This window comes from Plectropomus leopardus, chromosome 6, assembly GCF_008729295.1.
Source record: "Plectropomus leopardus isolate mb chromosome 6, YSFRI_Pleo_2.0, whole genome shotgun sequence".
NCBI lineage: Eukaryota > Metazoa > Chordata > Actinopteri > Perciformes > Serranidae > Plectropomus > Plectropomus leopardus.
Genome location: NC_056468.1, coordinates 2,544,939 through 2,569,497, shown reverse-complemented (window position 1 = coordinate 2,569,497; position 24,559 = coordinate 2,544,939). Strand labels below are relative to the sequence as shown.

The 24,559-nt window shown below is 36.6% G+C and overlaps 2 protein-coding genes across 3 annotated transcripts in view; one reads left to right on the top strand and one right to left on the bottom strand.

The window, feature by feature from the left end:
• The window catches only part of pnpla7b (patatin-like phospholipase domain containing 7b), a 39,863-nt gene extending 18,661 nt beyond the window's left edge, over positions 1–21,202 (bottom strand). The window contains exons 1-14 of the mRNA XM_042488512.1: positions 21,144–21,202; positions 17,595–17,635; positions 16,854–16,928; positions 15,465–15,552; positions 14,332–14,411; positions 11,649–11,737; positions 10,536–10,676; positions 6,857–7,016; positions 6,622–6,702; positions 5,201–5,329; positions 4,975–5,055; positions 3,670–3,790; positions 3,470–3,547; positions 2,457–2,539 (exon numbers count right to left, since the gene is read on the bottom strand). Coding sequence (XP_042344446.1) covers positions 2,457–2,539; positions 3,470–3,547; positions 3,670–3,790; positions 4,975–5,055; positions 5,201–5,329; positions 6,622–6,702; positions 6,857–7,016; positions 10,536–10,676; positions 11,649–11,737; positions 14,332–14,411; positions 15,465–15,552; positions 16,854–16,928; positions 17,595–17,633 — 1,245 coding nt within the window. The 5' untranslated portion in view covers positions 17,634–17,635; positions 21,144–21,202. The remainder of the gene's footprint in view (positions 1–2,456; positions 2,540–3,469; positions 3,548–3,669; positions 3,791–4,974; positions 5,056–5,200; positions 5,330–6,621; positions 6,703–6,856; positions 7,017–10,535; positions 10,677–11,648; positions 11,738–14,331; positions 14,412–15,464; positions 15,553–16,853; positions 16,929–17,594; positions 17,636–21,143) is intronic.
• A 975-nt stretch (positions 21,203–22,177) lies between these two features.
• Positions 22,178–23,796, top strand: mrpl41 (mitochondrial ribosomal protein L41). Of its 2 annotated transcripts, none has more exons than XM_042488514.1 (2): positions 22,178–22,240; positions 23,159–23,796. In XM_042488514.1, exon 2 carries the CDS (start codon positions 23,197–23,199, stop codon positions 23,602–23,604), a length of 408 nt encoding a protein of 135 aa, XP_042344448.1. In that variant the 5' UTR covers positions 22,178–22,240; positions 23,159–23,196; the 3' UTR covers positions 23,605–23,796. The 2 variants fall into 2 exon arrangements, with proteins under 2 accessions (XP_042344448.1, XP_042344449.1); XM_042488515.1 differs by having other exon boundaries at positions 22,200–22,230.
• The last annotated feature ends 763 nt before the right edge of the window (positions 23,797–24,559 follow it).

The following is a 24,559-nucleotide window of genomic DNA, read 5'->3' as shown; positions in this document are numbered from 1 at the left end:
AACACATTAAATGCACAGTGTAACATTGTAATGTACTGCTTAAACAAGTATTATTTTGCTTAGGCTACATGAATATGGGATATTTCTTTTCTCTATCATATAAATACTCAGGATTACAACAAAAACCTGCCAGTTCAACCAGCTAAATGATGGGTTTAAACCCTTTTTTGGTAGCTTTAAAAAGTAATACGTGTAACCAGAGTACAATCAGTGCCCATTATATTTTTTTCACCTTTCTTGCCTTCTCATCAATTATTCTATCATTTCAACATGCGTTTAACATCAATGACCTGCTGTCAGAGCTCATACTCTGCTCCAGCATACATGCCAAAAATCTGAAAACAAATATGAATGCAGTTGTTTACTCTCAAAATCTTTCTGCTTCTTTAAAGGTAATTCCATTTTAGTTGTTCTGTGCAGGTACTTTGACAGGAAAACAGAGAGCTGCTATATGCTTCAATCATTGACATTGCTGCATGTCCCTCAACCCTAAACACACTGACTTCACTATTTGAAGTAGAAATAATTTGCTATGACTTCTAAGCAAATTCCGACTTTTTTCAAACAAAAAAAACATGGCTGACGCTAGGGTCTGCTCAGTCCAAGCCCCTCAGAACAGTCCTGTGCTTTGAGACCAATTTGACACAGTGATCAACCATGTAAGTACAGCTTCCAGGTCTGTCATGTGATGCCACTGAGCCAAAAAATACTTTTTCCTATAGACTTACATTATGTAAAAAGACTTTCGTTATACAGTTGATCAAAAACTTTGAGCATTTAAGTCCCACAAATGAAGTCATTTCACTTTCAGGATCTGAACCATTCAGTCAGCTTGTAAAGGTCACCTGGGTCTTCTGTAAGCAGTGGGCATTCTGCTACAGAAATGTGTTAGGGTTTTTTATTCTGCTGTCAATTCTGCTGAAATTATGAGTAGCCTCAGTTGCCTGTTTATTTACCCTGTTTATTAGGGTACGATTGGACACGTACTTGATTTTTATTTTTTTGTTTTTTTATGCCTTTATTATAGCACAGTTACAGAGTGACAGGAAAGGGGGAGAAAGAATGGGGATGACATGCAGCAAAGGGCCGCAAGCCGGAACAGAACCTGGGCCGCTGCAAAGGACTCAGCCAACATGGGGTGCACACTCTACTCACTGAGCTAGAGGCCGCCCGATTTCTGTTTATTCAGTATTTATATATTTATTTACTCATTTTTGCTCACCTGATGTATTGAAGGGGAAGTGACGTAGGAAAAACAGAAGAGGCTGTGTCAACAGTCGGTGTTTGGGAGGTCGGCGGTAAAGGAGTTTTGGTTACTTTTTTTACTGAAGGATTTAACTGTGAACTGTGGATTTTTCTTTAGGAGCTTTTGTGGATTCCTGCACAGCAGGATCTATTCTGCCGACAGGACGTGTAGTTAGACAACGTGGCTTTGTATGGTCTGAACTACAGTGTCTCATCACGCTCCTACCTACCTCGCCAAAAGGAGCTTTTTTTTTTGTTTGTTTTTTGTAAAGAAATATTTATATACAAGGGCAAATTCTATTACAAATATTTCACATTTACACATTAAACACCTTTTCAAAATGGCCTGTAAACCTAAAAAATACAGCAGTGGGATATGAAAACATGCTTAAGTAAAAAGGAGCCAAAATTAGTTTTCTGTTGTTGTTGCTTCTTTTTCCTTCTTTTGCAAACTGTGGGACGGTAAGTATATTGGACTATGTCAAGGAACTACTTTTGGGAACTTTGGGGACTACTGGGTACTGGTTTCCTGATATCACCGCCTGTCAGCAGGGCAGATTTAATTTGATTCATTTAAGATAATTTAGGTAACAAGTTGACTCTCTTTGGTGAATCTAAAATCTTGATTTTGATGTTGAAAAGTGTGAGATTTTCTGGTAGATTTGGAAATACAGCTAATTATTCCATTTCATTTGGATTACCACAGAAAAGAGCCACCTGTAACCTGTTTATAAGCGCATGTACCTTTTCACCATGTATGTTTTTTTTTTGGTGAATTGTTACAAGGTAACATTTGAAAAGTCTAAAAAAGCTGCACAATTGAATCCTTTTATCATCATTCATGTAGCAGAGCACATAAACCAGGAGTTGGTGGACGAAGTCTCTAGTGCATCCGCTCTAAGGGCCCTAACGATGTAGAAGCTCACATAGCTTCACACCCGCAAAGTCAAACTTTTTTGACTTAATGTGCCATTGAGAGACTTTCATAGGAATGAAAAGGACACTGCCTCCAGTTGTGTATTCAGTTTTCTTAATATGTCCATGTTTCACTATAGCAGAAAATGTCTTCTGGAAGAACTCAACAGTAACAAGCCTTTTTTTTCTGCACTTTACACACTATTGTAAAATATCTCTTATGAAACCGGACACAGGTGTTTAAATATGGATTCAAACCAGCAGCATGTGCAAGAAAGAAAATCTCCTCCACAGACCTTCACAGGACTTTGAGACAGCGCGTCCTCTTTGGCAACTCGAGCCCGTTCGTACACTCTGTTGAGGTCAACTGACATTTCACCTGCAAAACACAAAATTATGTGTATAGATCACTTAGGTTTATATCAGCAATAATATTCATTGACATGGAGTGGAGAAGTATCTGACCTGCTATTGTGTCTATAGAGGCTGCAGCATTGGTTGTAGTGTACAGACCTGCTAATGATGGTAGCTTTAACTGCAGCTGCATTTAACCCTTTGAAAGTTAAGCAAATTTCAAATAGCAAAACAAATGTAAAAAAGTACAAGAAAATTACCTGAAAACAACAAAAAAAAGAATAATAAAAAGAATGGTTAAAAAAACAACAAACAAGAGAATAAAAAAATGTTTAAAAGTTCGTAATAATTTTGTAACATGGTTTCATATATGTAATTATCATAATTATAATATCTTTTTTCCCTAGCTTTTAAAAAATAATTTTCTTAATCTACTAAGTTCTTGTTCATGGAACATTTCTTAACAAGTTGTCTTCGGACTGTGGGAGGAAGCCGGAGACCCTGGAGAGAACCCATGCAGACACAGGGAGAACATGCACGGGGACACAGGGAGAACATGCAAACTCTGCACAAAAGGGCCCCCGCCCATGGACCAAACCCCGTTCCAACCAGGGTTTTTATGTATTTATTCAAGTCTAGAAGCTTCACCTCTAAGTGCTCTTTAATCCTTAAAGGAAGCATAAAACATGCATGTTAGAGCTTGTGTATGAGAACATTAGCAATGACTTTTAGTAAGAGGCAGTTTTCAGAAATGATTGGTGATATGTTTTCAAGTTATCAAAGGTGACTTGCAAAAATTCCACAAAAATGTGTTTCACTTTTTTGACATTAAATTAAGCAAACTTAAAGGAAAACCTTCTGAATGTGTCTTAGATTTTTATGCAAAAAAGAGTACTTAATAACGTAAAAAATATATTTTGTGTGTGTGTGTGTGTGTGTGTGTGTGTGTGTATACCTGTAACAGCCATTGGGGTGGAGAGAGAGCGAGGTTTCCTGTATTTAGATGAGGACCCGTCAGAGAAGCTGGACTTTTCTGTTGCAGTGTGTAACAAGAAAACAGAGAGCTTTAGACAATCACAATTACACAACATTACTGCACATCCATGACTGCAGCCTGCAACAGTGAAATGTTGAGAGAAGGTGGTTGTCTCTGACCTGTGTCTCCCTTTTCGGCGCCCATTTCATCAGGTTGGGAAGGCTGCCTGCGGAGGCCTTTGTGTGGATGACCCTCACCCAAAACATTGGCCACTGACACCAGGGAGATGGCTTGGCTCTCCTGTAACACAACATTTAATTCAACCACAGGGTCCAGATTTTTTTCTTTAGTCATTAGTTCAAGGTGCAATACTTTATTGTATTTTACAAAATGTAAAAAAAATGGGACTTAGAACATAATGAAATAAAACATATTGCAAGAATAAAGTGCACCTACTTAAAACTTAGTAAATAAAGAGCACTGCAGTCAGAATTGTGCATATTATTATTGCTTCAATTACTTTCATGACTGGACAGACAAAAAAGTACACTTCTCTCAAGAGTGAGTGAGTACATGCAGGAAAATATAAAGTGCACAATGCAATTTCAAGAGCTTTAAACATCTACTAGCTTTCTGATTTCTTTGGGTGAATGTGTTGTTATTCAATGTTAGTGTACGAAAAGAGAAAAATAAGCACTGCCTTCAATCCACAGTAATCTGATCTCTTTGGGTACTTTCAAATATGGTATTTTCTTCAATCAAATACACCCTCTTTTCCATATGCCCCACTGTCTTCAGAAATTGATAATCTTTTACCAGTAACAAAAACAACAAGAAGATACATTTTGTTTCTATATGACCTCTTAGCTTCGGATACACCCCTGGCTTTGCTTAAAACTGAAAACTGAAAGGGAATTTAGAACATGGCATTTTCATGTCTGATGGTTGATGGAAAAAGGCGCTCACAGAAATAAAATCTTGCTCATCTTGTGTAAAACTTCAACTAATACAATTATAACAATTTTAAGTTCATAGGGATAAAGCTATACCTGATTATGGCTGACACTTGTGACAGATGTTCCCAGTATGCTTGCAATGCCATTCACATGTTTTGGTCATGTGAGTCTGGGGAGTACTGTCTTATCTTTGAATAATTTCAGTGAAATTAGAACAAGTAATAGAGCCTTCCCCAAAGATTGCTATATTTGGTAAACCTGAAGCTGGAAAAATCTGTCCAAAAGGCAAACAAATGTAACCTCATTTACCTCTTTAATAGCTCGGTGGAGAATACTTTTATTATGGAAGAATAATAACTCTGGAATAAGTCTGACTCTCAAAATGCTGCTAAAATATGCAAGAAAAAGACAACAAAAGAGAAAAAATATGTGTGAGGTCATAAATGGCAGTATGGGCAAGTAAAAAGTGAGGTTATCCTATCTAAAACATTTTTGCACAAATCATGTCAGTCTGGAACAGCACAGTACCGGGTTAAAGAGCTCGGTGGTCAGGCCGAGGTAGTTGTGTAAGGCAAGGAAGGTGACTCTCTGCAGACGCACCATGATTATCTACAGAGGACAGAGGACACAAACTGCACTGAAATGCCAAAAAAGAGGAAATTGATCTATATTCAGAAGCTGCCTATGCTTTTGTTGCAGGTTATGAATTGGCTAAGATGGCACTTGCACCTCTGATTATCAGCTGACGTTTTACCTGAATGACACGGACCAGAGTTTCAGGATATTTGTCAAAGACTGACTCGAAGGCTGCGGCTGGAAGACGCAGGATGGTGGAGGGAACTGCAGCTCTTGCAGACACTGTTTTATAAGGTGCAGGGTAACCCTGAAATACACAAGATACAAAGGGTGAAAGATTTGCAAAAGTTTTTTGGTAAAAACAAGTCTAAAACTAGCGTTGACATCATTATTAACAATGGATAAATCTTCACTGAGCAAAGACCTCCACATAGACTATACACAGAATTCCCATACATTTTTTTCAAATGGATTTTTGAAATTGCCAAAGAGAATCTCTGCACACCTGAATATGTGACAGGTGCGTCGGAGGACAGTGCAATTTATAAGCAAAGAGAGGAACTCCCACACACTGTCCTGCTTACTGCTGATATATTGAATGACAAAAAAGACATTTCGGTCTAGCTGACCTTCATCAAGTATGACGGCAGCATGCTGCCATTACACCTGATAAACGTCTGCTAGATGGAACCGTTGCTCTTTTTCACTCAATAAATATGTCAGCATTAAGCAGGACAGTGTGAGGGGGTTTCTCTCTTTGTTTACTAATGAATTTTTAAAACCTTTCCATATTATTTTTCCCCATTTCAGTGAATTTACTGAGGAAATTAGAAATGAGAAGGCCTATAAAGTGAGACAGCCATACATTCTTGAACTTGTCAGGTATCTGCAGATAAGCCAACAGTTAGCCAACTTGCTAACTTTACTCATTATTAGACAATTATGCCACCAAAAAGCTTCTGATGCCATGACACCAGAGTGGCACATGCAGGTAAGCTATTTCATAAAACCTCAAGGCCCCATCCCTATTTGGAGGATAGAAAACTGAAGATAGTGTCAATGTCAACTTGACATGTGTTTTGGATATAATTTTGTTTTAAAGTTTGTATGCATTTATTACTTAAAAAACAAACATGTGTCTTAAAGACAAGTCTAATAATTGTTTTGTGACCACGCCTGAACCAGCATGTCTGTAAAGTGAAGACTCATGGGTACCCATACAACCCATTTTCATTCAGATATCTTGAGGTCAGACGTCAAGGGATCTCTGTGAAATGGCCATGCTGTTTTTTAATTGCCAAAATTAAGCCTAACTTTAGTCAACCCTCTTACTGAAGGGCTAGCATGCCATGGCTTGATTTCTCAGGTCTTCTAGTTTCAGATCATCCAGTATCATCACTCTCAGAACTCAGACCTGTACAGCCTCTTTAAGGCAAGAATGTCAGCTGGTGATTCACGATTTTAAAAATGACTGCATTATGTACGAACTTTAATGGCAGTATAATTAACTCGTTAATGTAATGTGAAATGCCAAAGCTAATTTTTAAAAAAAATCTATCCTCAAATACAGGTGTATAATATGTGTGAGTGAAGACGTACAGTGATGATGTCCAGGATACTGAGCAAACTGTGAACACTGTCTCCTGGTAACACCTCCTTTACTACGGCATCTGTACCGTCCTGCAGTAACAACACACAATCACATGTCAAGTGAAACAGTTACAACACAGTGACGGTTTCAACATTTTAGTCATTTGAACAACAACATACATGACATAGAAAAGAAAACAAGCACTGATCCATGGGTAAGTGTGGGTTATTAATGTGGTCTTACGCTCTCGTGGATGCACAGCTCCAGGCGGCCATCTTGAACCACGTAAATACTGTCGTCAGTGTCCCCAGGTCTGAAGAGAGCCTCTCCCTGATGCAGCTGAATCAGCACCATGTGACGACACAGCTCCAGGAACAAAGGCTTCTCAAAGTGGCCCAGCACCCTGGTTACAACACATGTGCACACACTGTGAAGTCCTGTTACTGCTAATGATAATAACCATTTTTCCATTAACAGTAACAAAATGTAACACTATGAAAATAACATCTAGATAATCATCAGTTTATTAATCATTGATTTGTCCCACACTGTAAAATCTGTCAAGTTGGTTTTACTTACAGAAAAATGCGAGTTTAAGTTTACTTTTCATGTAATTGTTAGGTTTACTTAAAATGTTGTCATATTTACCTAATTTTGTGAAGTTATTGCAGCTTAAACATGAAAAGTTTTATTAAATCAATCTTTCTAAATTTTAGCAACTTCAGTAAACCAAGTTTACTGTGTGTTCTGTATTCTGCTAGTTGCATACTAGTATATATATATATATTTGTATTTCCTAAACATGTTAAGAAAACAGATCTCACAGATTTCCTAACGTCATCATGGACAAAGTCCTCTTTGTGATGATTACGTTAAGTCAGACTTACTTGGTTTACTGTAAGTTGCCGACACTTTAAAAGAACTGAATTGTCATCTTTCTAAGTTGCAACAACTTCAGAAAATTAAATAAATCCAGAAATATTTTAAGTAAACTTAATTGGATATAAAGTAAAAATAAATTGAGATTAATAATTATATTTACTTTTTTTTTTCAGGGCAAGGGAATCATACAGTGTACAACTCCAGTGAAATGTGATCCTGTCAGCTCCTTCAATTTGTGTTCTGTATTAATCCTTCTTTGCCTCTTCTTACATTTTAGGCTGCTGCTCTATAGTTGTACATGTTTTCAGGCTGCGGTGTGTTTATGGGTTCTATGATGTGTCTGGTAATCACTGGGTTTTCTGTTGTGGAAGGATTTAACTGTAGTTTTGGGTTAAGAAGCTTCTGCTGTTTTACAGATTAAACGCACTACAGACTCAGTGACTGCAATATAGGCCATTTCAAACTTGACAATATAAATATTCTAAATAGGTCCCTTTGTATTTCCTGTTGGAATGTTTTGCGGTGGATGTCAATGACATCAGCTGACAGGAAGTTTGGACCCAAGCTGAAGCAAATAATGCAGTTACAGTTGAATGGTCTTTACATCTGTGACACTGATGGCGGCGTCCTGGAATGTCCAAACTGACAGCGGAGCTCTGCTTGTGTGGTGCAGGCTGTGGAGCGGCCTCAGACTGGTCTGAGCATTTCCTGACCTCTAGCATCACTAAGGGGCATGTGTCGTAGTTTTTTGGGGTTTTTTTTGGGGTTTTCTTTAGCATTTGTTAAGTTAAATGAACAAAACCAATAACATACAAAAAATAACATAAAAGAAATGGTTAACAGACATTTTAACATGAAGAACCTTTTTTTATTCTCTTTTTGTCTCACCTGCTAACTTAGTAATCCTGTAACATAAAATCACTCGTGAAATCATCATGGTGTCTAAGTTTGGTTTCTTTCTAACCATGCAAGATGCAGTCACAAAACTTTACTGGTGTAGTTGATATTAAAGGCAGAGTTCCAAGATGGCCTTTATTTACTGATGTTTATGTTTGAAAACCTTGTCTAGCTGATAGCAGCGGCAGCAGGATGAGTTAATTTCATCTCCATGAGTGACTAGTAGTCATTTAAAATCAATGTGCAAAGGCAACCACAAAAAACACAACAGTTTGTAAAATAGCCTTAAAGCCACCTTTTGTGGCTATTCAGTTTTGCAACACACATAAAACACACATATCCCGCTGTTATGTCTCCGCCTCATAGACAATAAGTGTTGACAAGCTGAGCGATGTGGAGCCTGTGAGGAGGCCAAAGAACAAGATACAGTAATATTACTGGATTTTGCGCAAATATGACTCTACTAGTGTCTACAGCCCAGTGTTTGCAAACTGTTTGCATGAGGAGTCTGTGTGTATACACATTAACTGTTGCCATGATGTCTGTAGGCCGTGGCTAAATGGTTACACTGAAGAGGGTCATTTATTGCATGCCAGCTGAGATAGGTTTGTCCAGTTCTAAATTTATAAGGCTTAATTTAAGATTGACAGGGACAGAGTACCGAGTAAAGCTAACTGGCTTATTGAAACAAAGCACGAATGTAAATCAAATTTAAAAAACTATTTAAAAAAGGACATTTTTGGCATTAAATGGATAAGGAAAGGTTGTGTTAGGGGTGATAATATTTATTTTGTAACGCTGGGGGATATTTGGATTGTAAATAAACCTGGGATAATTATTTACTTATTTAATTTGGTGGTACGTAAAGTAGGGATGGTTGTGTGTTCACTAGTTGTAAATACATTTGGGAACTATATTTATTAAAAGAAATAAATGAGAAGGGGTAGGGATATACAGTATTACTTTACTTCTACCTACTCCCTTTCGGACACTGTACTTTTTGTGTGTGTTTATAATATCTTTTCATTTTTAGTTTGAAATAAAGTCATTCATTCATTCTTTTTAGCTGATGGCTGGTGTGTGACATACTTCTGTAAAGAGAACCGCGGCCCACTGGCCAAGCTACATGGTGCTTTGTGGGAGTGGGATAGATGCCACTCTCCTCGTTGAAACTCTGTGTATTTTAGATTGACTTCAAAAGTGCTATTTTAGGGTGAGAGAGCTATATAATGTTGCTTTAAGAGCATACATTTGCAAAAATTGTGCACAAATTTAGCAGAACTGATGGAGATTCAACTGTAAAGAACTGCACACTCTAGTGTAAAATTGTATCATATCCAGGATATAACAAATTCAGTTTTGACTCTGACACCAAAGATGTATAGCAGCTGTAGTATAAAGATCTCCTTTTTTAATTTTTTTATTTAAAGAAAACCGGTTGATAATTTTACATAGTAACATTACAGTCCTCGTTGGTCTGGCAACACCTGTAGTTACTGCCATGCGCTTTTCAATAATACAGATTGCGGAGGTCTGTACAAAATAATGTATCAACCACTGGAAGAATAAAACACACCTTCAGTACCTACTCGCTTAAAAATACAACAGAGGAAGAAGAGGATCTGGTGTGTCTGTTTAAAGCACAGCCAAACAGACCAGGTGATGAAAGGATTCATTACGTCATGTCAAACAAAAGACTGAGATCAACAATGTCACCCAACACAATGATACCAAACTCATGACTGAATTTTGCTTTAAGTGAAAAGTGTGAATGGATCAAGTTGTGCCTTCAGCATCATGCCCAGTATGAGCATGTATAGTTTCCCGTGAATCTATTAGTCTATGTGTGAGTATTAGACCCCAGCAGGAGAGGTGGACTCCACTGGTCACAGTGGAATAGAGCTGAAATTGTGGCTCCCCAGATAATTAAGCAACTATTCTGATAATTGAATAATAATTAAATTTGGAGATATAGATAACTCAGTGTTGGTTAAATTGCTTGTTAAATTACTAAATAATTTATCAATTATCACGATAGTTAGCTATAATTCTCTGTCAGCTGACTCACTGATCTACACTGACTCTTTATTGGGTGCATTTGTGAATGTGCATGTGGAATATGGCAATAAATCATTTGACTGACCTGACATTTTTCAGCATGTACAGCACCTCAGAGGGCAGGTGGGAGTTCTGCACATCAAACTCAGTCAGGTCAGCCTCCAGCAGGCAGGGAGGAGGCTCCTTGGGCTGCAGGGTGGGGGGCTCCCTCCGGATGCGTAGGATCCTGACAAAGACATTAGGAAGGATGATCCACTCTTTGATAGAACTGATTGATAGAACAAGTCTCTGAACTTAGTCTCAGCGCAAAATTCTAAACTATTTTTTACTTTATTTTACTTTTTAACGCACTTAACACAGATTCTCTCATCTAAATTATTTTCTTAAAAACATCACCTCATTGAATTTATATTATAAATCTCCCTTTTAAATAAGCGTACGTCTGTCTATTTTATTTTATGATAGAAATTGTGAATGACGGTTTGGGTTTAAGCTGAATGGGATTAAAACATGCATTTTATTGTAAATACATTTGGAGAAAGTGGCTAAAACCAATACCACCCACTTTGGAAGACTGGTATGGAATAATTTTAGAAATATATTTAAAATGGAAAAGCTGACCTTAACAACTGTCTCTCCTCTTTTGGATAGGACCTGCAGTATTGTACACTCCCTCAGTTCTAGTGTATATAGTTAAGTTTACTTACAGAGCTTGGGGTGGACAGATATACACAAGTATTTAAGTGCTTAAAAGAAAAGAAAAGAAAAGAAAAGAAAAGAAAAGAAAAGAAAAGAAAAGAAAAGAAAAGCGATTATCCTGTAAGTTTTACTCAGGCATAACAATTGTAAGGTTTGGGGGGGTCTGTATTTTTGAAGCTGTGGTTTTAAAGTCACAAATAAAAAGAGAATTAAAAAAAAGTTAATGAATTTTGAATTACTCTAAGCTTAAAAATAAATAAATTTTGAATTACTCTAAGCTTAAGATGTCTTTAAAATTAAATCAAACCTTATTATGGCTGGCACTGATTCTGTATTATTCTCTGTATCCTGGTATCTTTAAATACCAGCTTATCTTTTTGATAAAGGTTGGTTCATATACTTGGACCTTGAGTTGAGATTGTCTTGTCAAACAGTGAACCTTCAACCCTCAGAGCTTATCTCTCCTCTGTGTACACCAAACGCTGAAAAAGACACTCACTTGCGAGCTATAGACATGACTTTGGTCCTCTTCCTCACTCTCTGCCGGGACGCTGAGTTTGAATTAGGGGCTGAAGACAACGTCTGAACCTGCAACATGAAGACTTTGTTTCAGAAGTGTTTCTTATGATGAAAATGCCAGTTATGCTCACATTAGATAACTGAAGTTATATAAGGTATGTTGCACCTCACTACAGGGCCTATTAATGGCAATGTCTTTGACCAATCAGTCAATCCTCACTTTCTGTCCATCCATCTGTCCAACACCTCCAACAGAAAAAGACACCATAACTGGCCAGCTTTGGGGTGAAATTTGATATGAATACTCCTGATCCCAAAAAACTGAGCCGTTTAATTTATTACTTTAAATGTCATGGCAACTTCCAAGGCAGAGCCGGAGAGAGTAGCTCCACCCTGTACAGTCAGCCTCTTGTCACTTTTGCTAAATATTTGTGTATTGTCTTAAACTTGCAGGTGTCAACACACTGTAAACAGCCTCTGCTGGTGTCTGTCAGTGCTGTGCTCTCAAACCAGTTTACAACCTCTACTCACTGAGCAGAGCCACAGTCTGTGCCTCTCACGTATCATCTTTACATATAAATCACAGACAGCAGCATCCATTTTTCTGAAAGATAAATGACTGACAACCTTTGACAAACAAAGGTTATTTAACAACATTTATTGGTGCTTTGAAGGTATTTTCTTCTGATAGCCCTCCATAAAGAGCTGAAATTAACAGACGTAAACAGTAGCAGCAAAATTACAATTAAGATTATTTTGATTATCTGTGAACTTCTGTTCTGTTGTTACAATTATTTCTTTTTAACCAAAATAACAAGCATGAACCAAATATTAATGAGAACACTGCATTTTAGTCTAATGATTTCTCACTTGACTTCTCCAACCTGTAGAATATGACACGCCCACTGATGTCGTCGTGGTTCGCAGTTCAGGTCACGGAGAGCCTGCTGTTTTTTGGTTCCAGCTGAGAATCAACTTTACGGGTTCTGTACCAATTTATTTTTGGTCAAAATGTTCAGAAGTGTTCAAAATTAGGTGCAAAAACAAGGACGGTCCATGTTGGTGAATAAGGAGTAGAGAGGGCCCAAAGAAAAATACACAAACTCAATATTTAGAGGCCAGCTGCACCATTGTGGTTCAATAACGATGGAGGGACACTTAGACTTCTCTGAACTGGAAAACAAATCCTGATTCAAATTTAACACAGTATTCTCCCCTGTCATGCAGCACTGTGAAAACATCCACTAAACGTAAGGTTTTATCTGTTAAAATATCCATTATTGACCGAAAAAGAAAACATCAGTATAATTTCAAACTTTTGAACAGCAGTGTAATTGTGTATGAAAGAATAAAATAATGGAATATAATATAAAACTTTTCATTTTGCTTCATGGAACTTGGAAATGGGTTAAAAGTCTTATAATGCAGTCAACAGAACTTTTGTTTCATTCAGATGGTTGAAAGATTCTTTGAGAATTCTAAAAATACCTTCAATAGGGGAAAGTTTTGTTTATCAGCCTTATAGTTTTTCAAAGGTTTCCAGGTATTCATCTTTCAGAAAAATGTGACTCTAAAGTGAGGCCAGGGACCACCCGTGTAGCCGCGGCCCCTGACAGAGGGCCGAAACATGCATACAGTGAGCAGACAGTCAGCCTCTTTAATGTTTCAGAGGGAAAAGAAAGGATAGTGCACTGAAATACTATATCAGGGTGTATACGGGTATATAAGTTGCTGATATTTAATGATTTTAGAGACCTTTTCAAGATCATTTTTTACCACATTTAATAAAGATTTTTGGACTGGTTATATTTTTGTCATTCAAATGTTTCAAATAAGAATAAAGGTGGTATATATGTAAATTTTCTTGAGAAAAATTGTTATCAGAGTAAATTAGGCTAATCTACATTTTACAAAAAGGTGAGTACAGATATAAAGTACAACAACAGAGGCAGGCTTGAAAATTTGTAACGTCAGACAAGTGGACTTTCATACAGAAGAGTTTGACTTTTGTTGACAAAAGGAAATTTAAAGATGGATCAATGAAAAAAAGACCAATTATCTGTGGCAATTACGGCCTAACAAATTCAAAATTAAGACTATGTAATGTATTCATTCAAATCAAATAATTTAGTCCCAATATATATAAAATTGCAAGTAGGTTTGAGGAAGGAATATAGTTATTAGTGTAAATTAGGTTAATCTACATTTTGCCAACAGGTGAGTGCAGATATAAAGTACAACGACTATCAAAATCAGAAGCAGGTTTAAAGATTTATAAAGTCGGAGGAGTTCGACTTATGCTGACAAACAGAAATCTAAAAAATGAATCAACGAAATTAGACCAAATGTTTTTGGCAATTACGACCTAGCAAATTCAAAATAAAGACTTTGTCAAATTGAAATTATTTATTTGTATTTTGTAAGGACCTGCAGACACCTTGACATCAGATTAAAACACTGTTGACAGGGTATTTAATAACTGTCAAAAAATAAAGAAAAACGCAAAACACATACACAGCCAGGTGGGACCTGGTTATCATTATTTATAAAATAAATCCACACTGCAGCAGGGGGCCCCTGGGACACACTGGGCCCTTTGCAAAGTGTTCTATGTGTCCATAGAAAGGGGCGACACTGGGTGGAATGTTAAAGAACGCACTGACCTTTCTCATGATCTTTCGGCCGTAGAACATCACCTTGTCTCTCTTCCTGAAGCGATAGTGAGGAACACCAGCCTCCTCCTCTGGAACACACCAGTTATCCTCTGTTAGACCACTTACAATCAAACGTATGAGTCGCTCTGTGTTAATCCTGCTAGCACTGAACTGATGTAATGGGCTGCTTTGCTGTTGCAAAAAGTTGATTTTGTATAAATGGGGAGACTGCAGCACTCCACACATTCAAGACTGCGCTGATGCACTGTTGAAAACAGCTGGACTCAAAAAAAACGATTTATATGAATAAAGGCTCAGTAGACGAGTATAACTCCATATGGTCCCCCTTCTTAGCAACTACAGTATGTCCTATAGACAACAGATGGAATAATTACTGCATTAAAACACTTCACTTTGATGAAGCATGCACAAAAACTTACTCACTACAGATATCAAGTTTACAATCAGTTCATTTATTCATTTATTTACCTTCTTTCTTAATATCATTTTTTTTATCTATTTGTTGTTGGTTTGTCTTTTTGGGTGCTGTTGTTGCTATTTTTGCTTTTGTTGTTTGCTTGTTTTTGTTTGTTTTTAGTTGTTTTCTTTTCTTTTCTTTGTTTTTTTTTCTTGCTTGTTGGCTTGCTGGCTATTTGAAAGAGCTTGATGGGTTGCTTAAGGTGCGAATGATTGCTGTGCTGTCTGATTTTCAACTGTACTTTTAAACAATAATAAAACTTGAGGGGGTGTGAACTGATGTACCAGGCTGAAGCAGTTAAATCTGGGTGATTAAATCATCCTGCAGGACATTTAGTCCCAGAGAAAAACAAAACTCATGCACTGACTACTAGTTGTATTTTTGAAAATGACATGACATGATATTAACTACTGGTGGTTTTTCTTAAACCAATAATCAGTTAAAACAGAATCCTTTAACGGCATGCTTGTATGAACTGAGAACGTTTCTGCTGCCTCTAAATATAAAAACATTGAATACTGTAACAATCATTATTCTGACTCAACACTTATGAATACATGCACAGTGTATTTGGGTGTATTTTGCACATCTTCACATTGTGACAAATCTTAGACATAAATGTATTTTGAAACAGAACAGGGTGTACAGTGTGCAGGTCACTGACTTGACCGTTTGTATCTTCTGTACAGAAGAAACACAACAACTCCGACGACAGAAACGACCGTCACAGCTCCGATCAGCACAGCCGTCCACTGCAGGAAAAACACACCGAACATTTCAGTTAGGGATACATTTCAAATGACACGTTTAATATCAGAACCCTCATTCATACTACCCATCCACATTACGTGCAAAATGACAAGAACATAAACAACAAAGTCATTCATGTGTCTCCAGAACATCCTCAGCTCCAGGGCAACATATCACACATGTTTATGACATTCACTCAAACCAAAAAAGCCAAACAATGGGCCTCATGCACAAAAACCAACATACAAACAAATTTTCTTATTTTTGCTCGTATCTAAGACTTGTTCTTATTTTGTTAGTACCCATTAATTTTTGGGATTCCCCAATGCTTTCTTATTTTTGCTCTTCTCTTATTTTCCAAGTGGTCCATAGCACTCTGACCAAATTAAGAGAAAATCATTTCACTTTCACAGGCCACAAATTGTTGTCCAACAAAGGAAAAATAATAATTTAATCTAATTTAGCTCAGGTTTGAGAGCATTTGTAATGACTGGATTATTCCATTTCAGGCCTAATACTTGGTGCAGAGATCCCAATTACTGTAAATTCAGTTACAAGATACAAGGTACATCTAAGTACATTTACTCAAGTACTATGCTAAAGTACAAATGTGACGAACTTTTCCATAACTTGAGTATTTTAATCTTATGCCACTTTCCACTTCTACTTCACTACATTTTAGAGGGAAAATTCTATGTTTTATTCCACTTCAATTATGAGAGAACTATTGTACAATTTTTTGCACACAAAACAAAAATACAAAAAGTGTAGCTGAAGCAATTAGTGGATTAATTAGAAAATTAATTGGCAAATATTTCTTTCATTGTGTAAGTCATTTTCTATGCCAAAACCATTTCATGGTTCCAGCCTCTCATATGTACTTTATTTATGAGGACTTGCTGCTTTTTCTTTTATTACATTTATTTAAGCCTTTCTGCATGTGCACTTTTACTTTTAATACTACATAAGTTTCACTCAGCAGACGTTCTTCTTCTTTCAGCCTTTTTTTTTTTTCAGCATCATGTCTCCAGTCTTGTTCATGTGTCAGAGTCTTTGCACATGGCACAAACCCTTCCCTTACATAGTGTTTAGGGGGTGTTACCTGTGCTAACAGGTGATTAATAATCAGTGGGATATATTATTGAGCACACCTGCTCAGAGCAGATTTGGATGGTTCAGTACATTTGGTGCATCTTGAGTCGACTTCTCTTAGATTATCTCTTAGCAGAAAATTAAGAGAAAATAAAAGAGAAATTTAAGAGAAAGTTGCTGCATGAGGCCCAGTGTGCAAAAGAGTGGTTACCATGTTGGCCTCCATCCTCTCCTCCACAAAATGCTGCATCTTGGCCTTGATCTCAGTCCCGAGTGGGCCCAGGCTCTGAAACATCAACCACAGGAGCAACACTGAGGCGATGAAATCAGTTGGACATGGAACACGCGTAGTTAAAGGTATTTACAGAGCGGAACGAGGACTGGGACAGCAGCATTAACCCTCTGACACCTGAATCAGCATTACTATTTTGTACTGCAGTCAGACACTTTTAGAATTATTTAAACCTCTAAACCCTGAGCAAATTTGTTTGCTTTCTTTGAAAAACACAGGGAAAGAAGGGAATGAGCAACTTGGCAAGCTTTTCTGTACATTACAAGAAATTATTAGATTTTGATTTTTCTATTTTTTTTTGAAAGATAGGGAAAAATTGCAGCCCCAAAATAACGTATTTATAATCATCATAATTATACATTTTACATTTTTTACATTATACATTTACATTTATTTTTTTTCTTTCAAAATTTTAGGGTAATTTTCTGAAAGCAAAATTACAACCTATTTTTTTTACCCAGCACAGACTTGTGAAGTACATAAACATGTGGGATATTACTCACGAATTTGTCATGTGTTTCTCAAGAAAGCACACATCTGAGTTATGTCAACTGTTATATGGTCTCAATCTTGTACTTGAATACCTCGCTAAGGACAAAGACATGAAACCTATATTTTCAGACAGGGAAGTGCAGTAAATGTTGCTGAGGAAAAACATACCGGGTAAACACTGCAGCTCTCCTCTTCCTCGTCTTCCATGCCTGTTAAAAAACACAATGCAACACTAAAACAAGGCCATCACTACCAGTGAAATGAAATCATTTCAACAGAACCTTTGATCGAAGTCAAACAATGATAACATTTCCTACACAAAAAATGTGCATATAAACCTTACGAAAATTATGTTTGCTAACATGTAACTAAACTTAAAGAAGATTTGGATAATTTTTCATGGACGCAACCCACATACTCAGCTCTGCTGCTCATCCCACAAATGCATGTTCCTTACAAATGTGGCACCATCTAAAAGGGAAACAAACAGGCTTTCCAAGATTTATTGCCAAGAAGCATTGTTACAACAAAGAAATCATCTACCAAACACCAATTTACTTACTTTTTGTGCTTAGTTTATATTTTAATGGCACTTTTGTGATTGTACATTAATAGCCTGGAACTGGAATACTTGGAAACATTAGTGCCTGGCTCCATGGACAGCCCAACGAGCCACAGAGCAAAAGGTTTCAGTAATCTGTTTTGGGGTTTTTTTGAATAACAAAGTCAAAGAGATATCCTTTGAGGTGCTTCACATGTTTTAGAGAGAGTTGCGACACGGATGTAACCAGAGGTGGAAGCAGAATTCAGATCCTTTACTTAAGTAAAAGTGTGAATACCACACTTTAAAGATACTCCGCTTCAAGTTTAAGTCCTGCATCAAGATTTTACCATAGAACTTTTGATTGATTTTTAGTTCTTGTTTTGGGATTATGTTTTTTTAAAGAAAAAAAAAAAACTGAGAGTACGTTCGGGAAAAAGTGCTAAAAATATCAAAAGTTCTAAATACAGAAAAATCGAAAAACAAAAAACAAACAAAACACCCAAAAAAATCTAAATTGTAGAGCAAATGAATAAATAAATGAAAGAAAGGAAAAATCAGTCCCCCCAAAACTCAAACTTACAGAAACATCCTGAAACCCCCAAATTAATCCCAAAAGACCCAAAAATTATTTCAAAGAAAAACCAAAAATTACTCACACACACACACACACACACACACATATATATATATATAAATCACAAAAACTCACAAATATTTATCAAATTAGTTGGCAGGAAATTTTACAATTTTTATGTGTTTCTGTGCAAAGATCTTACTCTGTGAAGTTACTAAAGCATTCAGATAAATGAAGTAAAAAGTACAATATTTCTCTTTAAAAATGTAGTGGAGTACAAAGAGACATGAAAAGAAAATACTCAAGTAAAGTGCAAGCCCCTAAAATTTGTACTTAAGTACAATTGTGAGTAAATGTACTTAGTGACATTCCACCACTGCATGTAACTTGTACCTTTTGTGAAGAGTGAAGGGAGACACTGGTGCATTTGTTTTTTTTCTCTTGCCGACCTACAAAGCAACTGTGGAGTAAATGTATTGCTGATCATATCTAGCCTAACTTTAACCGAGTATGATTTGATTGATTTGCTTATTACATTGACTAAATGTTCTATTTATAAATCTAAATTTGTTAGCAAAAAACAATATTTCAGAGCTATCTGTATCAAGCAATACATTTATTTATTTAATACTATTTATGAATGTAAAAACAAAAAATATTATTATTTCATTATTTCTTTTTCTCTTTTTTGTGCAAACTTTAATCCCCCCCAGGGCGTTGCAACTGTAGACTGTTGTATTTCCACTGTACACACAAGGTTTGACATGCTTGCATATGTAATGTGTACTTTTCTTCAATAAAGTTGATAAAAATAAATAAATCTGGGTTAAAGATCACGTACTGGGCTCCAGAAAGAGGTCACAAGCTGAGTGATGGTAACCAGACACCCTCTCAAGCACTGACACACTGCAATACTTTAACAGGCTCTACTCACACACAGAGAGACACAACTGCAGAAAAGTGTGAGAAAACTCATCCAGAGAATAAGGAGCTGGATCTAAATCGACGGTTCTCAACCAGGAGTTTGGTACCCTCAAGGCCCCATAATGGAATCCCAGGGTGTTGCAAAAAACAGAGGAACAGTTTGTTTTCACTATCTAATTTTCCATAAAAACTGAGCCCAGTGTGAGTAAGAGCCAGAGAGTGGCTATTCTGATCATAGATTTCACTTCCACCAAGATTATCTCCTCAACTGCTTTTAACCCTTTGAAACCTGAGCAAAATGGCTTGATTTCTTTCAAAAGTAGGGAAGAGGGTAATGAGCAGCAAGCGCATTACCCCCAAACAGCAATAAATTAGTAAAATTAAAAACAAAAAATTAAAAGAAAACATGTAAAATAAGCAAAATCCTGTACAAAATCAAAATTAAAAACTAAAAAAAAAATTGAAAAAAACAGTGCTGGGGAAAAAAACTATTATAATTATTTGTGGATATTTTCCCTAGTTTTTAGGTAATTTTCTACTAATGTTCCCCTCTTTATTAAAACATTATTTCAAAAAACATTTAAAAGTTTTTAGTTAATTTTCTTGTCACATGATGTAGAAAATTACCTTAAGTTAGTAAAAAAAAAAGCAAACATACAAAAAACCCCAAACAAACTGAGAAAAATGAAAACTAATGTAAAAAGACAAGGCAAACAAGACTTTGGAGGTGCTTAAAAATATATAAGTTTTATTATAGCCTAAATGCAGTTTTTTCCCTGGCTTTAAAAAAATAATTATTTTATAAATCTACTGCTTTCTTGCAATTTGATGAAAACTTCTTAGCAAATTGTTAATTGCCTTTTCACCCATATATTTATTTGCTAAGGATTCCAAAGGTTTTAATACTTGTGAACGGTGTCTGAAAAGTGATTTGGCTCCGTGTTTCAAATGGTTAAATCAGAACTAACAACCCAAATCTTTTCAGCTGGAGGTCCCTGAAGTGTAATCTTATCAAAAGTGACTCAGTAACCTCATCAAGTTAAGGCTCCTTGACATGGAAAGGCTAGAGAACCATTGATCTAGGCTACACAGTTTATTTACAAAATACATCTATATGGATAGCTTCTGTCGCATATTCACTTTCCATACTGAATAACTCTGTCTTCTTGTGCCTGACTTCACTCAAAAATACATGTTTTGTATTTGTATGAAATTTGGATTATATGTGCCTATTTTCTCGAAGTAGCAACAAACGACAGAGTTAAATGATAACCAGATATTTTAAGAGTTTGGCGATGACACGGGAGTCATTGTCTAACTGACGGAATTAAAAATGTAATGTTAGAGCTGGTAGTGGATACAAAGTAACTCACGCTTCTTAACTTATGGTTTACACTTGAAAAATACGTTAAGAGGCGACATTACAGCTCAAAATTAAGTTAACTAACATTAACTTTCGGACCGTTGGACGTAACCGAATTGTTGTCACAAACAGTCGGCGGACTCAGCCTGTGTCTCTGCGGTCCGCTACATAGCCAGAGGACGAGCCAAAAACTGAGCGTAAACTGCACCGACACTTCTGCGCTGACAGAGTCCACTATGAAATGTTAACCAACAGAGCAACCTTTAGCTAAAACTTTTCCACTGAACCGAAAAAACAAATTTTCCCACGTACCTTTCTTGTGTCAAAGTTTTTGTGTACACCTACATGCCCGACAGTAGTGTCAATAACAGAAAAACAAGCCAACGTCCTGTTGTTCCTATCAAAATAAAATCCTTATTGACGAACGTACAGGAAGACCCAGTGGGACAGACTGTATTTAAATAATGTGCAAGTCAGTAGTTAAGTTTAACGCTTTTGTGCCTCAAAGTATGTCCGTTGTACCGCCCTGAACATCAACAGCAGTGGTGGACTGTAATTAAGTAGGCTACATTGACTCAAGCACTGTAGTTAAGTACAAATTTAAGGGACTTCACTTGAGTCTTTTCTTTTCACTTTATGCTTGTACTCTATTACATTCCAGGGGGAAATATTGTACGATCCTTTTTTATTCACCTACATTCATCTGACAGCTTTAGTTACTTTACAGATTAAGAATTTTTGCATTAAAATAAGAAAAAAATATAAAATAGGACGTTGTGTTGTAATTTAAATTACCAAGCCAGTTACCCAAGTACAACTGCAGCATTTTTTTTTATCAATAAGTCGATTTACAGAAATTAATGGCTGATTATTATGATAAATATTCAAGTTTTCTTTTTTTAAAACTAATTTGGAGTTTTATGATTTTTTTTTCTCGTAATTTTGAAGTTTGTTTTTTTAGGGGCGGGGCTGGGGTGGCTTTTTTTAAATATATTTTTTCTGTCTATTTTTTTTCTTTTAAATAATTTTGAGGTTTTTGGGGTGTGTTGTTTCTTTTTGTATTATATGGGGGGTACTTAAAGTACACGTTCTTGATTATACTTAGTTTAGTACTTACTTAGTTTTACTTATGTGACATTTTCAATGACTTTCATTTGTAACTAAGTACTTTCACAGTGTGGTATAAGTACTTTTACTTAAGGATCTGAATATCACATTTTATTTTGAAGGATATTTTGTCTGTATTCTGATTTACTTGACGCTCGTGACGCACCCCACTCACTGACAGTTCAGTATCTCGGATTGTTATTGGTGAAGAACGTTGCCTTGTAGCCAATCACTGCGCACTTCCTAAGACAGTCCGGCACATTGCCTGCATTGGACCCACAGTGGACTCAAGGTTAGAGAAGGTAACTTTGTCATAGTTTATGAACTTATAGGCTATTTAAATTTATAATGCATAATCTGTAACAAAATTTTTTGGCTAAACGCATAAATGAGTTAACTATTAGCTTGCCAGCGGACGGTGCAGCATTAGCTGCCTCGTTAGTTTAAGTTAAAGCTAGCTAACGTTAGCATCCATCCATCCGTAAGTGTTAGCAAACAAACGCTAGCGTGTCAGAAAAAACATATTATTCAACATAGCAAAGATATAAATAAGTGATTAGAAATGATGATGACTGATGAGAATACAAAATACCGATCGCTTCTTTGGGCTCATTTGATCTTCCGGTTGTCATAATTTCTCCACACGTATGACCCTCTGAAACCTGAACAAATGGTTTGATTTCTTTCAAAAATATGGTGAAGAGGCGACAAGCAACTTAACAAGATATGGCTAAAAATGAGCCAGAGGGCTACCTGGTTGATCCTGCCAGGAGCATATGCTTGTCTCAAGATTAAGCCATGCAAGTTTTAGTACACACAGTGAAACTGCGAATGGCTCAGATTTATGGACATTTTTTTCCCTGTGTTTTAGTTGATTTTCTACTAATCCTCCCCTCTTTTATTTATTTATTTTTTTACAAAAAATAATTTTTTAGGTAATTTTCTTGTCATGTTTTACTTTTTTAATTGCAATTTGTGAAGACATTTCTTGCTAAGTTGGTCATTGCCTTTTTTCTTCCATGTTTTTTTTTTTTTTTTACAAAAATTTATAAGATATCAGACTAATTTTCAGGTTTTAAAGGGATAAACCAGGATATCCATCACTCGTCAGTTTTGAGAAATAATCATGACAGCTACTTCTGGTGGCAAAATATGGGTTTTCTGTGGTGTTCTTGTGTTGTTTCCCCAAGAACGTAGTAACAAGTAGTTATTCTTTGCAGGTTTCCTCTGGCCTGTCAGGAAGAAACGCTGTGGCACCATGGGTGTATTATCCACGCTGTTGCGGGGTCTGATCAGAGGAGCGGACAGGATGTCTGAGTTCACTAGCAAGCGTGGATCAAGGACTCATAATAAAGGCAGGGGCTCGCGACCCACAGGAGTGAAGCTCCCCAGCAGGAAATTTCTGTCCATACGGGCCATGATCCCAGAGTTTGTGGTTCCTAACTTAGAGGGATTCAAACTCAAACCCTATGTATCATATCGTTGCCCTCGAGGAACAGAGCCTCCACTCACAGCAGAGAGCGTGTTCGCTGAAGTTGTGGCCCCTCAGATCAGGAAGGACTTTGAAGAGGGCACTTTCAACAAAGATCAGCTGGAGAGATATGGATTTAACCCCAAGCAGGAGGGGAAGCTCTTTAAGCTGTATCCCAAGAACTATGTGCGTTAAAGGTGCACTCACAGTGGGATGTATTCACAACAAGACGCAGACTGAAAGCTGCAGATGCACTGACATCTTCTGGAGAGTCATCACACATGGGACTGTGTAATTATGTTTGTAAAAATCTGTTTCCTACAAGTGGTTGACCTTTTTTGCTACTTGGTCATTGTGCAAAATAAAGCTGACGGCTCTGATCCAGAATTGTGCATTAGTCATTGTAATGATCAGATTAGTAACAGAGATGACTGTTTTGGGGCTATTGATAGATGTTTTTCATATTCTTTTATAGAGAGGAGTATGATATGATTAGTCTTCACTTTTCTCAGAAGCTCTTGACTTAGCTCTTTGAGCAAACTGGCTTGATTTCTTTTTAAAAGCATTGGAAGAAGGCAATGATAGAAGAAATGACCCCAAAATCAACAATAAATTAGTAAAAAGTACTAGAATATTCCCTGAAAGTTATTTATAAGTATGTTGAAAAAAAAAGAAAAACAAATTTAAAGTTGTAATAATTTTGTTATGTCATGTTAGCCCTTTGAAACCTGGACCAACATCATTTTTCTGTACAGGGTACAGCTGCCTTTCACAAGCATTTTTATCTTTTAAACTGGGGAAAACTCTTTTGATTTCTTGTGAAAATGTGGGGGAAAAGGCAATGGGCAACTTGGCAAGTAACGGAAAGAAATTTTTATGTTTTTTTAAAGAAAAGGCCCCAAATTGATCAAGATTGAAATGTTTAAATACTTATGAAAGGTATCTGAAAACAGCACAAGAAAAGTGATGTTGCTCCAGGTTTTAAAGAGTTAAAGGAGTTGTTCACTCCTACCTCTTTTCCACCAACATGGAACTGGTTCCGTTCCAGTTTCCACACCTAATTCTGATCTGTTCAGAGTATTTCTGAAGTGGCTGCTACAAATTTTGATAAACCACAGCAGGAAAGTTTTCCAAATCATCTCATGATGAA